Here is a 12,303-nt window from a genome sequence, read left to right on the forward strand (position 1 = left end):
GGATAGACTGCTGGGTCCCACTGTCTGGAGACAAGAGCTGCATTTGGGGACTTGAGAGGAGGGAAACGGGAGCCCCAAGGAGCCTTGGAGAGGAGCTCTGCGCAAGCTGGCTGACCACCTTCCTGAAGCTGAGCCATTAGCCCCTCCTACCCTGCCTCCTAGGGACAGTGAGTCCAAAATCCTCTTTCTGTCCCAACCTAGAACCTCAAAACCCAGACCTGCACCCCTCTCAGTCTCCTATTCTCCGGGACCTTGCCTTTCTCCTCTCCTCTTGCCTCTTTCCTCTTCAATCCCAGAATCTAGTTATCTGGCCCAGTGACCACCCTGCCTGCAGCACACTCCCCACCCAACCTTTTCCTTCTTCCTCCAGAAACTCCAGATCATCTCAGTGCCAGGGGGTTGGGGGAAGGTGAAGGTGCCCAGACCCTGGATCTTCTACTTCCCATCCTCAGAGGGTGGGAGAGGAGGCATCGGAGACGCGGCCTGTGTTCCCCAGGTCTAGTGCCCTGGACCACAGTGGCAGGGTTGGAGGCTGCATGCTGGTTGTGCACCTTGTCTAGGGCTGGCCACTTCTCCTAGGTGCCACGTGAACCCATGTGTTCAGCTTGCCAAACTTGCCATGGCTACACCTTTGGCCTCCTGCCCTGGGCTGCCAGGGGTTAAGAGGCCAGTGCAGGGTGAAGGGTGGGAGTGGTGGAGGGGTCCAGCCCTAGAAACTGGATCTTAAAAGCCAAGAGGAGTTTAACTGCAGGTCAAGTCATGGCGTAGACTGACTTCTCCATCCAGGGAACTGAAACCCCAGTCTGGACAAGTCCTCAACCAGTGCATCCCCACCTCCTCCCTCTCCCTTCCCGCGGCTCAGCAGCCCAGCCCAGCCCTGAGGAAAGCGTTGGCAGCTGGAGCTGGGAATGAGGTGGCAGAGCCAAGAACAACAGAGGCACCGCCTTGGGGCTGTGCAGATCCTCCCTGGTCTGCCTATAATGCCTCTTGTCACAGTCAGAGGCACCGCCTGGCCACCTGGATGCTGCGCAGACCCTCTCCTTATCTGACTGTAATCCTGGTCAGCCCCCTCCTCCCAGTCTGTGGTCCTGACCCTACTGGGCCACATCTGCCTCTCTTTGCCAGGCCTCAGGGCTAGCCCTGGAGGTTACTGTCATCCCCTGCCTTTGGGTCCAGCTGCCCCTTTACCCAGGTCACTCAGGATTCTCTACCCTAATCATCCCTAGTTTTCGCGATCTCTCTCCCGCATCCAAATGTTTCTGGGAAATGAGTTGCCTCCTTTCTAGATTTCTGACCCTTCTCCCTGCTTGCACTTCAGTTTGCTGGGAAGTTTTTTCAGGCCTAACTCCTATTTATCCTGCTGTGAGGACAATTTCATTTGAGGCAAATCAGAGCCTGGCCTTCCCAGACTTGAAAAGGGCTGGATCCCTGAACCCAGGGAGAAAAGAAAGCAGCACTCTCCTCTGTACCAAGGATCAGGCCAGACTGGGGGGCAACCTGCCTGAGTCTGTGCTCTGTGCTAAGTGGAATCCTGAGGCTCGGGGTGGCCAGGAGACAGAACTCTCTTGCCCCAGCTGCTCCCAGCCCCTATTCTACTCTCAGACTTCCCTGCATTCTGTAGAAGTCCTGAATTCATTGCTGCCCCTACGCGGAGTAGCAGAGATCCAGGTGTCTAGCCCCACCTAGGTTTAATTTCTACATGCGTTCCAGCCAACAAACTCTCTGACCCAGCAGATGCAATAACACTGCCCAGGGTGAGGTTCTTCTCCAAATGCTGAATTTGGCCAGAGAATCTCCATGGTCCCAGTTAGGGGTGAGGGTGGGGGCTTAATCACTCTCCCACACTTCCCATCCCCAGTCAACCCTTCCCTCTCCAGGGGCTGGGCTGGATGGGCACTCCTTCTCCCTGCTAGCCTAAAGAAGTAACAGAGAGGGGAGGGGGTTCTCCTCTCCCCAAGTCCTAGACCCCTCAGTTATACACACATCTATACCCACTCACGCTCTTCACCATCCAGGAGCCCTCCCCTGCCCATCTCTATTCCTTCAGGTGTAAGACCAGCCACCTTCCTTTTAGCCACACCACCATGGAACAAAGTCCCAGAATGTTGCTCTCCTAAGTCTCTGGAGCTTGTTTCCTCCTCACTCCACCCCTACCTATCCCACCTCTGCCCCCCGCCCCAGCTTTTCTCATCAACTTTGCATCCTCCCCTCACTGAGTCTCCAAATTCCTGGGGGGGCCCCAAGAGGGTTATGACCAAAGCTCCTGCAAAGGGTCACCCTGGGCAGATCTGTAGATTTGGTCATAATTAAAAGGCCAGAGGCACTGGGAAATTCCTCCTCCTTATTGATCCCAGCGGGAAATTAAAGCCAGTTGTTTGTGACTGAGTGGCTGATGAGGGCTGCAGCTCCTCCCCATTGCCTGGTTCCAGGGTCCTAGCTCCTGTTCCTTGCCTCTAGGCATCTCCATCCTCCTCGGTTAGTCCCCTCCCCCAGGCCCCTCCACTGTCTCATGTCCCACCCCTCCACCTCCCCGAGTCCCCTTCCCTAGCATCTTCCCTAAGCACCCTCCACGCCTGCTGCTCCCTGGGGTAATAGCGCTGCTAGAGGCTGAGACCTCGGCCTCAGCTATTCAGCACTCTGCTTAGACCCCCTACCCACCTCCCTCTGCCATGGTTGGGGTGCTGGGGCTGGAGCTGGAGCTCAGGCCCAGAGCTGCCAAACCGCAAATGCTCACATCTGGAAAGAATTCCTCTCCCAGCCCGACTTCCCTTTGTCTTACTTCTGTCTCTTTGGAAATCATGGCCAGTTGGCTGGTGGGGGGAGTGGGGAAGTGAGGAGAGGGGAGTGGGCCCAGGTCTCCCTGCCCCCACCCCAGGGAGGTCAGGGAGTCTGGGCTGCCTGGCTCCAGCCTCCCCAGCAGCCTTAGCCAAGCCATCCAGCCTGTGCTCCCCTGCTCTGGCATCGAGGGGCCAATCACCCCCTCCTATGAACTCTGTCCCTGCATCCTGGTGACCATCTTTTGGGTGAGGTTTTAACATCCTTAGTCACTCACAAGGCTAGCGGGGAGGGTGCATTGATCCTTTTGTCGTGCAGGAGGAGGGATGCCTATTGAGCAGGAGGCTGGGCGCTTTCGGCTGGGGGCTCAAGAGGGCTGGTGGCGTGGAGATGGACAAAATGACCTGGGTTGGGGAGGCAGGGGGCAGTGAAGGGAAGGAGGAGCAGCAGGAATCTGGTTTCCACCATGTTCCCTCCTCTAGCCTCTTCTCATCCCTTTGGCCAGGAGCCTGATTTCACTGTCAGAGCCTAATCCCTCTCCTTTACCTACAGCATTGCTGAGCAGGGAGGATGGGGGAGGAGCTGGGGCTGTGCCTGCAACCCCAGGCCCTAAGCACTTCCCAGGGAACACCCCCCCACCCCACCCCACTTCCTTCCACCACCTCTGCTTTTGTCTGTCCTTCCTCAGAGAGCTCCTTGACCTGCTGCCCTCTTCCTTCCAGAAGCCCAGGCCTCCCAAACACCCCCAAATAAGCTCCCCCACACAAAACCTGGACCCCTAAACCCAGGCTGAAGTATTCAGCTCCCTTCTTCAAATCTCAGTTTGTTGGCTATTGCGGGCGGGGGCCCATAGAGAAGTCCTTTCTGCAGTGGAATCTCCATCCCTCCTGCTGCCCAGTCAGCCGAGCTGCTTTATTTTCTCACCCACCCATTTCTGCAGATTTCCCTCTCTGCAACCCGGAGGCCCGACCCCCCCAGTACATTGTCCAGCCTTCAGTTCTCAATGCTGAGGTCACTCTGGCCCCTCTCCTTTGGTCATCTTCCTCCGGACTCCTCCCCAGCTCCCACCAAAGCCCCCAACTCCCTAGATCGCTTCTAGGTTCTAAGCATAAGGACTCAGAGATCTGAGAGCGACTGCCTGCTCCACCCTTGGCCACGCTGGCGAGGAGGGGCCAGGGCAGGGACCCAGGGCTGGGACCAGATGTGGGGTTTTTCTTCCCGCCTCAGAAGGAGCTGGGAGGAAGAGTCTGGGGAGGGTGGGGGATGGGATGCAGCGGGGCCACGTGCATCGGTTCGCTCAGGGCCACCGGGCCGAAGGGCCCCCCGCGTTGGACAGGCCGGGACGGTTCCTTTGGCTCCAATCACTGCATCCCGCCAGGCTTCGCTCCTCTGCGGTTTCCGGCCTCGAGTCCCAGGCCTGTCTCCGAGGCTCCCCGCCTGACCTCCGTTTCTGTTTCTCCGTCTCCCTGCCTTCTCCACTGGGGTTTCGCCCACTCCCACTCGGGTCTCTGCAGGAAGCCGTGCCCTCCTTCCACCCTCTTTGATCTCCCGTTTCAAAGCCGCTCTCCCAGGGAGGGGAGGTCGCTCCTTCCGCCCGTTTTACAGCTCAGGATGGTGACACCTGAGACCCTGCTCCGCCTTCTCCCCCGGCACCCATCCTCCCGCCTGTCTAGGTGGCGGCACAGCTCCCCAGGGCTCCGCTCCTCTATTCCCGCCTCCCTCCCTTCCGCCTACTGAGACCCCCTCGGGATCTGGGGAGTGAAGCGACAGAGAAAGCGTTTTAATAAAGATCTCGCGTCAAGTGATTGGCTGTGACCTCTGCCCTCCCAGCCTCGCGCCCTGGTCTCCTGCTTAACCCTTCAATGTCCGCCCAGCGCATTAAGGGGAGCGAGTCGCCTGGCGACTACTTCCAGAGTTCCCAGGCACTAAGTGAGCCCGAAGCAGGGTGGAGGGGTTGGGGGGGCCGTGCCGCCCCCGCCCAGCCTCTCCGAGTTGTTCCAGCAGGGGGCGCCGTTACCTCACTTAGATCCCTAACCCCCGGAACCCCGCAGCTCCCCAGCCCCTCTCTGAGTACGGAGTGGTCCCACTGGATCCAGTTCAGGCTTCAATGGAGACAGGGCCAGCTACGGCTCAAGATCTGGGGTCCGCCTGCGAGTGGGATCGCCAGGTGTCTGGCGCCAAGGAGTTGAATGCACCGAGTCAGGTTGGGGATGGGTGGGGAACAGGCGAGACGTGAGGAACTCGGGTGGGGGACAGCCATACACGAGCCCTGAGCATCTGCGCCCGCAGCTGGCTCCCCCGGCCTCGGCGGAGGGCGCAATTCAAGTGCTGGCTTTGCGTCCGCTTCCCCATCCACTTACTAGCGCAGGAGAAGGCAATCTCGGTCCCCAGAGAAGCCTGGACCCACACACGGGCTAGATCCAGAGGTTGGTGGCGGGGGCGCCGGGGCCCCCAGGTGGAGGGGGCGGAGCGGGAGGCGGGGCCACTTCAATCCTGGGCAGGGGCGGTTCCGTACAGGGTATAAAAGCTGTCCGCGCGGGAGCCCAGGCCAGCTTCGGGGTTGCCCCTGGACGTGTCTTGGTTCCAGAACCTCACGACCTGGCGACGGCGACGTCTCTTTTGACTAAAAGACAGTGTCCAGTGCTCCAGCCTAGGGGTCTACGGGGACCGCCTCCCGCGCCGCCACCATGCCCAACTTCTCTGGCAACTGGAAAATCATCCGATCGGAAAACTTCGAGGAATTGCTCAAAGTGCTGGGTAAGGAAATGTTCGAGGGCCCAGGTGGGGCAAGGGGGGCTCTGGAGTCCTCGAAGTTGGGGATGAGAAAGAAAGCGGGACCACAATCAGGGCGTGAGACACTGGGCGCCTGCATCCCCGAAAAACGTGCCAGGCGTCCGGGTCCCGGGGCGCTGGGCACGACGCCTAAATCCCGCTTTCTCCTGCGGGGGCCCACCGGTGCCAACACTGCGGTGACTCACGGCCTGTGAATCACGTAGAAACCAGAAGCGCGAGGTTGGCCTCTGGGGGAAGGGGAGGCTGGCCTCAGCGGCCGGACTCGGCAGGCCGAGGCACCTGGCTCTCTGCAATTCAGAAGCTGCGGGCTGGTGGAGCCACGAACCCTGCATCCAGACTGGGAGCCCGGTTCCCTACCCTGCCCAGCCGCTCGGAGACATTCCAATCTCCTTCCCGGTGCCCCCCTCGGTAACCCAATCCCCAGGGCAGGCTCATTACCCCTGGGCGCCCAGCTCTGCCTACGAGGTGATCTGCTGCCCCAGCGCCCCCTGAGCCCCACTTTCCTCCCCCTCTGCACTTCCCACTCTGCTCTCCCCACCCCCCATCTGCGAGACAAGTATTTCCATACAGCGAGCAGCTCCAGAGTTCTAAAATCGCTAGGGATAATTATCACTTTCTTGGATTTCAACAGATGGTTTCGTGTGAAACCCCAATCCCACATTTCCAAAAATCTAGGTTCCCACCTACCTCTCCCCCACCATAAATCAGCTGCAGCCCAACTGGGTGTGTTGGCCAAAGGTGGGGAAAACTAAGTCAATCCAGACTGCCCTTCCCACTTTCCCAGCCCACCTTCTGTATGCCCTCTGGGCCAACTGGGCTAGACATCTGGGGCAAGGGAGAGTGCCAGGACCTGGTGACTGGGAGAGGACTCTGGGAGAGAGATGGACGTTAGTTAAGGACTCCAGCCACTGGGAGCGTAAGGGCAGGCCTGCTGCCTTCAATTCCTGCACTCAACAGAGAGACAGTAGTTGGGCTGGGTTGGGCGAGGGGGTAGGGAGGGAGGGACCCCCTCTCCCTGGACTATAGGAGTGAGTCTGGATCTAAGATGGGTCTGGAATGCTGCAGAGAGAGCAGGGATCTCCAGCACTCCTTGCTGTTAGTTCTTCCTGCGATCTAACCACAATACTTCTTGGAGTCATATCAGTCATTCTTGCTCTGTCCTTGCTAAACTTAAAGACAAAAAGATAGAATTTTTCTCTTTGGAAAGCCTAGATGCCACTCCCTCCTCATCTTCTCTGGATTCTGGCCCCTGTCCTCAGTGGATGAGGTGGTGACCTGGTACACCCCCAGGCCCCAGCTGAAGAGTAAGATTCAAGGCTCCAATCCTGCTGTCTGTCTTAAGTCTGTTTGTCCTCCCTGCAGGGTCTCTCTGAGCCACGTGCCCTTCTCAGGCCCTGCAGGGGGCAGATTAAAAACAGATCCATTAGACAAACACAGTCCTGAACCAGCTAAGGCCGGCTGAGCTGGGCCCCCAGCTCCACAGGCACCAGTGGCTCGCTGAAAGGATGTCTCCTCTGAACCCAGCCTTGCCTCTGCAGGAACTTCGGTCCTGGCACACCTCTCTTCGCTAGTCAAGGGTCCATCTCAATAAGACTTGGGGACCCGTCATTTCTCCCTAGACCCAAGAGTTCAGCAACGAACAATGGGGGTCCTGGCCTCCCCAGGGGCAAGGCTTCCTCTCTCCCTCTCTCTTCTGTTTGGAGTAGGGTAGGTATGCTTTGGCGCTGAGGGGAAAGAGGATTTGTTTCTCTAGGAACGCAGGTCTGGAGGAGGTCCAGGGAGTTGGCCAGATCAGGGGCAGGGAAATCCTGCTACCTGGCAGAGGGCCCTTTCACCCCCGCCTAGTGCATCCCTGGCTTTACTCCAGGACAGGGCGGCAGATCAGGCCGGGTGAGGTGGGTGTGTGGAGCTTAGACCTGGAGCCCATCCAGAGGGGCCCCCTTCTCTGCACGTCTTCCTTTCAGAGGGGTGCTGTCTCCTATCTCCCCCACTTCGGTTAATAACTGGGGAGCAGAGAGAAGGGGTCCAATCTGGGCTGGGAAATGGAGGTGCACTGAGAGTCTGAATCCACAGAGGCTGAATGAGATAGCTGGACCCTGTGAGGGGAGTGAGGGATCCTGAAGTAGGGGACACATCACACAGAGCGGGGAGGGCAGTCTCCTTTTCTATCCCTTCTTCTCACGGCAGAGGGGGTTCCCTTGAGGGGTCAGGGGTATGGGAGTCTTCCAGAAGGGCAGATGAGCATGGTGCCTAATGCAGGGAGCTTTGAGCCTCACCTTCTTGCTTTCCTTTTTTTTTTTTTTTTTTTTTTTAGTGGTAGGGTCTCACTATGTTGCCCAATCTAGTCTCAAACTTCTGGGCTTAAGCAATCCTCCTGCCTCGGCCTCCCAAAGTGCTAGGATTACAGGCGTGAGCCATGGCACCTGACCCTTTGCCTTCCTTTTATCAGTAAAAATAATACCAACCATCATAGCTATTGTTTCCTGAAAACTTAAGCCATATGCCTGGCACTGTGTGTGCTAAGTCCCAAACACATACCATCCCAATTGGCTTCTTTTTTTTTTTTTTTTTTGAGACAGAGTTTTGCTCTTGTTGCCCAGGCTGGAGTGCAATGGCACAATCTTGGCTCACCACAACCTCCGCCTCCTGGATTCAAGCGATTCTCCTGCCTCAGCCTCCTGAGTAGCTGGGAGTACAGGAATGTGCCACCATGCCCGGCTAATTTTGTATTTTTAGTAGAGATGAGGTTTCTCCACATTGGTCAGGCTGGTCTCAAACTCCCAACCTCAGATGATCCACCCACCTCGGCCTCCTAAAGTGCTGAGATTACAGGCGTGAGCCACTGCGCCCAGCCGTTTTTCGTTTTTGTATTTTGTTTTTTGTTTTTGTTTGTTTGTTTGTTTGTTTTTGAGACGGAGTCTCGCCTTGTCACCCAGGCTGGAATGCAGTGGTGTGATCTTGGCTCACTGCAACCTCCGCCTCCCGGATTCAAGCGATTCTCCTGCCCCAGCCTCAGCCTCCCAAGTAGCTGGGATTACAGGCGCATGCCACTACGCCCAGCTAATTTTTGTATTTTTAGTAGAGACGGGGTTTCACTATGTTGGTCAGGCTGGTCTCGAACTCTTGACCTCGTGATCCGCCCACCTCGGCCTCCCAAAGTGTGGGATTACAGGCGTGAGCCACTGCGCCCAGCCTTTTGTTTTGTTTTGTTTTTGAGACAGAGTCTCTCTCTGTCACCCAGGCTGGAGTGCAGTGGCATGATCTTGGTTCATTACAACCTCCACCTCCCGGGTTCAAGCAATTCAGCAATTCTCCTGCCTCAGCCTCCTGAGTAGCTGGGATTACAGGTGTGAGCAACCGCGCCCAGCCCTGGCTTTTTTTTTTTTTTTTTTGGTAGAATCGGGGTTTCAGCATGTTGCCCAGGCTGGTATCGAACTCCTGAGCTCAAACAATCCACCTGCCTTGGCCTTGCAAAGTGCTGGGATTATAGGTGTGAGCCACTGTACCCAACCTTGATTGGCTTTTGAAGAAGCTGTTATTTCCATTTTACAATTGAGGAATCTAAGGCTCAGGGTGGTTAAGCCACTTGCTCAGGGTCACCCAGCCTGCAAGGGGGCTGAGCCAGGAGGAAATCACAGCCTCATGGACCTTACTCCAGAGCCTCTGTCTTCCCAGGCTGCTGACCATTCTGTAGAGGGAAGCAGCTGCCCCTGCTCTCTTTCGTTGCTGTGGGGCAGAAATTGGGCAAATGAAGACCTATCTAGCACTAGATGGGGGGGCAGATAGGGCAGAGAGGGAAATGGCTCCTACTTCCCAGGACATGAGTGATGGGGCCTGGCCTGTGCTTGGCCAGGGGTACAGTCCCAGTGACTCTGATGAGCTGTCAACAGGGTAGACAAAAGGCCAAAAGTGAAGTAAACAGAGACAACCGGAGCCACTAGCAGGATGTTTGTTGGGTAGGGGGCTGGGGAGAAGCTGCCCCTGGGCATTCTGGGACTGAAGAGCTGAGACGTGGGGAGCCTGATCCAGACCTGCTGACTCAACAAGGTGGGGCCACAGCTAGGAACAGGACTGCAAGGGGCAGGCCACTGTCTCTCTCCCCCTCATCTTTCAGGGCTGCACCACCTACCGTCTCCTTCAAGGCACTTTCTTAAACACCCAGGCACCAGGCAGATGCACCCCCCAACACACCCACCCCAAGCAAGTCACAAATCAGCCTGCTCCAACTGTCTCATGGAGAGGGTGTGAGAGAGGTGCCCAAAGCCCCCTAAATGGTGAGCCTTTCCACTCTACCCATAGGGGTGAATGTGATGTTGAGGAAGATTGCTGTGGCTGCAGCGTCCAAGCCAGCAGTGGAGATCAAACAGGAGGGAGACACTTTCTACATCAAAACCTCCACCACCGTGCGCACCACAGAGATTAACTTCAAGGTTGGGGAGGAGTTTGAGGAGCAGACTGTGGATGGGAGGCCCTGTAAGGTGAGTGCCAGGAGGGGCTCCAGGGTCATGGCATCATTGCCCTGCCTCTCAACCTGCCATTTTCCAGGTTAGCAGTTAACTCCTAGCTTCTCTCTGTTCCTGCTAGGGAAAATCCCTAGGTAGTGGTGGGGGCTAGAAAGGGGCTCTCTCCCTTATCCCTCTCACTGCATTGCCCCTGCTATGGGCCCAGCTCACTTGGCCACCTGTCTCTTGCAGAGCCTGGTGAAATGGGAGAGTGAGAATAAAATGATCTGTGAGCAGAAGCTCCTGAAGGGAGAGGGCCCCAAGACCTCGTGGACGAGAGAACTGACCAATGATGGGGAGCTGATCCTGGTAAGTCCTGCCTCCTCCCCACTAATAGCAAACCCAGCGCTACCTTCCGAGATTCTCTGGGAGACCCCAGGGTGCAGGAGACTCAAGAACAACCATGGCTGGACTCTGCACCCTCCTGATGGGACTGCTTGAACAGAACTAAGGCGTCCCTATCCCATACAGTGCCCTGTGTGAATTAGAAATGGTGTTCCTTTTATGCAAAGCAAAGGACATGTACTGAGGGATCCCAGCAGTTCTTCAGGGAGATCTTCCTGGCTTGAGGAGGAGGACGGGCCCCAGGGGCTCTATTGCCATCCTCCCTCCACTGATGCCTGGGCATTCTGGGACCAGCTCCTGCCTATTGGTCTTGAGCCAAGAAGCAGGTTTGGACCTGGAGGCCAAGCAGAGTACCTCCATTCAACCCTCCCCTCCAAAGCCGCAGGACCCCAGGGGCCTCTCAGGCTAACAACTACTGCTGTCCTTCCAGACCATGACAGCGGATGACGTTGTGTGCACCAGGGTCTACGTCCGAGAGTGAGTGGCCACAAGTAGAACTGCGGCCGGAGCCCACCACCGGCCATGCCCACCGCCCTGCTCCATTGCCCCCTCCCTCCCACCCTCTCCTTCTAGGATAACGCTCCCCTTACCCCAGTCACTTCTGGGGGTCACTGGGATGCCTCTTGCAGGGTCTTGCTTTCTTTGACCTCTTCTCTCCTCCCCTACACCAACAAAGAGGAATGGCTTGCAAGAGCCCAGATCACCCATTCCGGGTTCACTCCCCACCTCCCCGAGTCAGCAGTCCTAGCCCCAAACCAGCCCAGAGCAGGGTCTCTCTAAAGGGGATTTGGGGGCCTGAGCAGGAAAGACTGGCCCTTTAGCTTCTACCCTTTGTCCCTGTAGCCTATACAGTTTAGAATATTTATTTGTTAATTTTATTAAAATGCTTTAAAAAAATAAAACCTGTCTCTGGCTCATTGGGCAGGGGGTAGATAAGTCACCTGAGTTCAACCTTGCCTCTGAAATGTAGTATGGGAAAGACTTGTGTTTCTGCAGCATGGAACTGAGTTATACAACAGGAGGGAACAGTCCTTCCAGTCACCATTCTAACCACCACCCCTTCGTTTGCTGCTGAATCCACAAGCCTCACCTCCACATTCCCTCCTCCAAGGTCCCTCTTTGGTGTCCTGCTCTGGCTTCCAAGGTCACAAGGGCCTCCTCCTCCTGACCTCTCAGCTGGGGCACTGGGCTCTGAGGAGCTGACTCCCACCTTCTCCCATGTTTTCCATCATGGTGACAGTTTCCTCCTCCTCCTCCAGCTGTTGCTTCCCTCTCCTCCAACTTCAGCCCATGGGTGACCCCAGGCCTGGCCTTGGCCTCCCACATGGTTCCAGATGAGCTCAACAACACCCACATGCTGGCTTTGCAACTGCCTGGGCCTCTGGGTGAGAGGTCTCATCCTCCCTGTCAGCCCTTTGTGTCTGAGACAAGCCATCTCTGCTACCATCCTTCTTCCCTGCCTCAATCTCCCACATATCCTTCTGCCTCTGGCTTCTAAATCTTCCAGGCCCCTTGGATCCTCCTCCAACCCTCTCCCTGAGCCTCCACACTCAGGTCTACACCAGGTCTCAAACTCCTGGGCTCAAGTGATCCTCCTGCCTCAGCCTCTCAAAATGCTGGGATTTCAGGTGCAAGCCACTGTACTCAGCCAGTTATTTTGTGTTTTAAAACACAAAATAATGTAATTTAATGGCTTATGTACTAGGAAGTTCCAGCTGGGTCTGGCTTCAGGTATGGCCGGATCCAGAATTTCAGTGACGGTCATCAACCTCTCCCTGTCCACACATCCTGCTCATCTGTTTCTTTCTTTTTTCTTCTTTTTTTTTTTAAATGGAGTCTCGTTCTGTCACCCAGGCTGGAGTGCAATGGTGCAATCTCAGCTCACTGC

General features: G+C 56.5%; 1 protein-coding gene across 1 annotated transcript; it reads left to right on the forward strand.

The window, feature by feature from the left end:
• The first annotated feature begins 5,241 nt into the window (after positions 1-5,241).
• Positions 5,242-11,317, forward strand: CRABP2 (cellular retinoic acid binding protein 2). The gene is made up of 4 exons (XM_003259469.3): positions 5,242-5,532; positions 9,868-10,046; positions 10,263-10,379; positions 10,846-11,317. The coding sequence occupies exons 1-4, from the start codon at positions 5,463-5,465 to the stop codon at positions 10,894-10,896; spliced, it is 417 nt and encodes a 138-aa protein (XP_003259517.1). The 5' UTR covers positions 5,242-5,462; the 3' UTR covers positions 10,897-11,317.
• The last annotated feature ends 986 nt before the right edge of the window (positions 11,318-12,303 follow it).

The sequence above is a fragment of the Nomascus leucogenys genome, chromosome 12, assembly GCF_006542625.1.
Source record: "Nomascus leucogenys isolate Asia chromosome 12, Asia_NLE_v1, whole genome shotgun sequence".
Lineage (NCBI taxonomy): Eukaryota > Metazoa > Chordata > Mammalia > Primates > Hylobatidae > Nomascus > Nomascus leucogenys.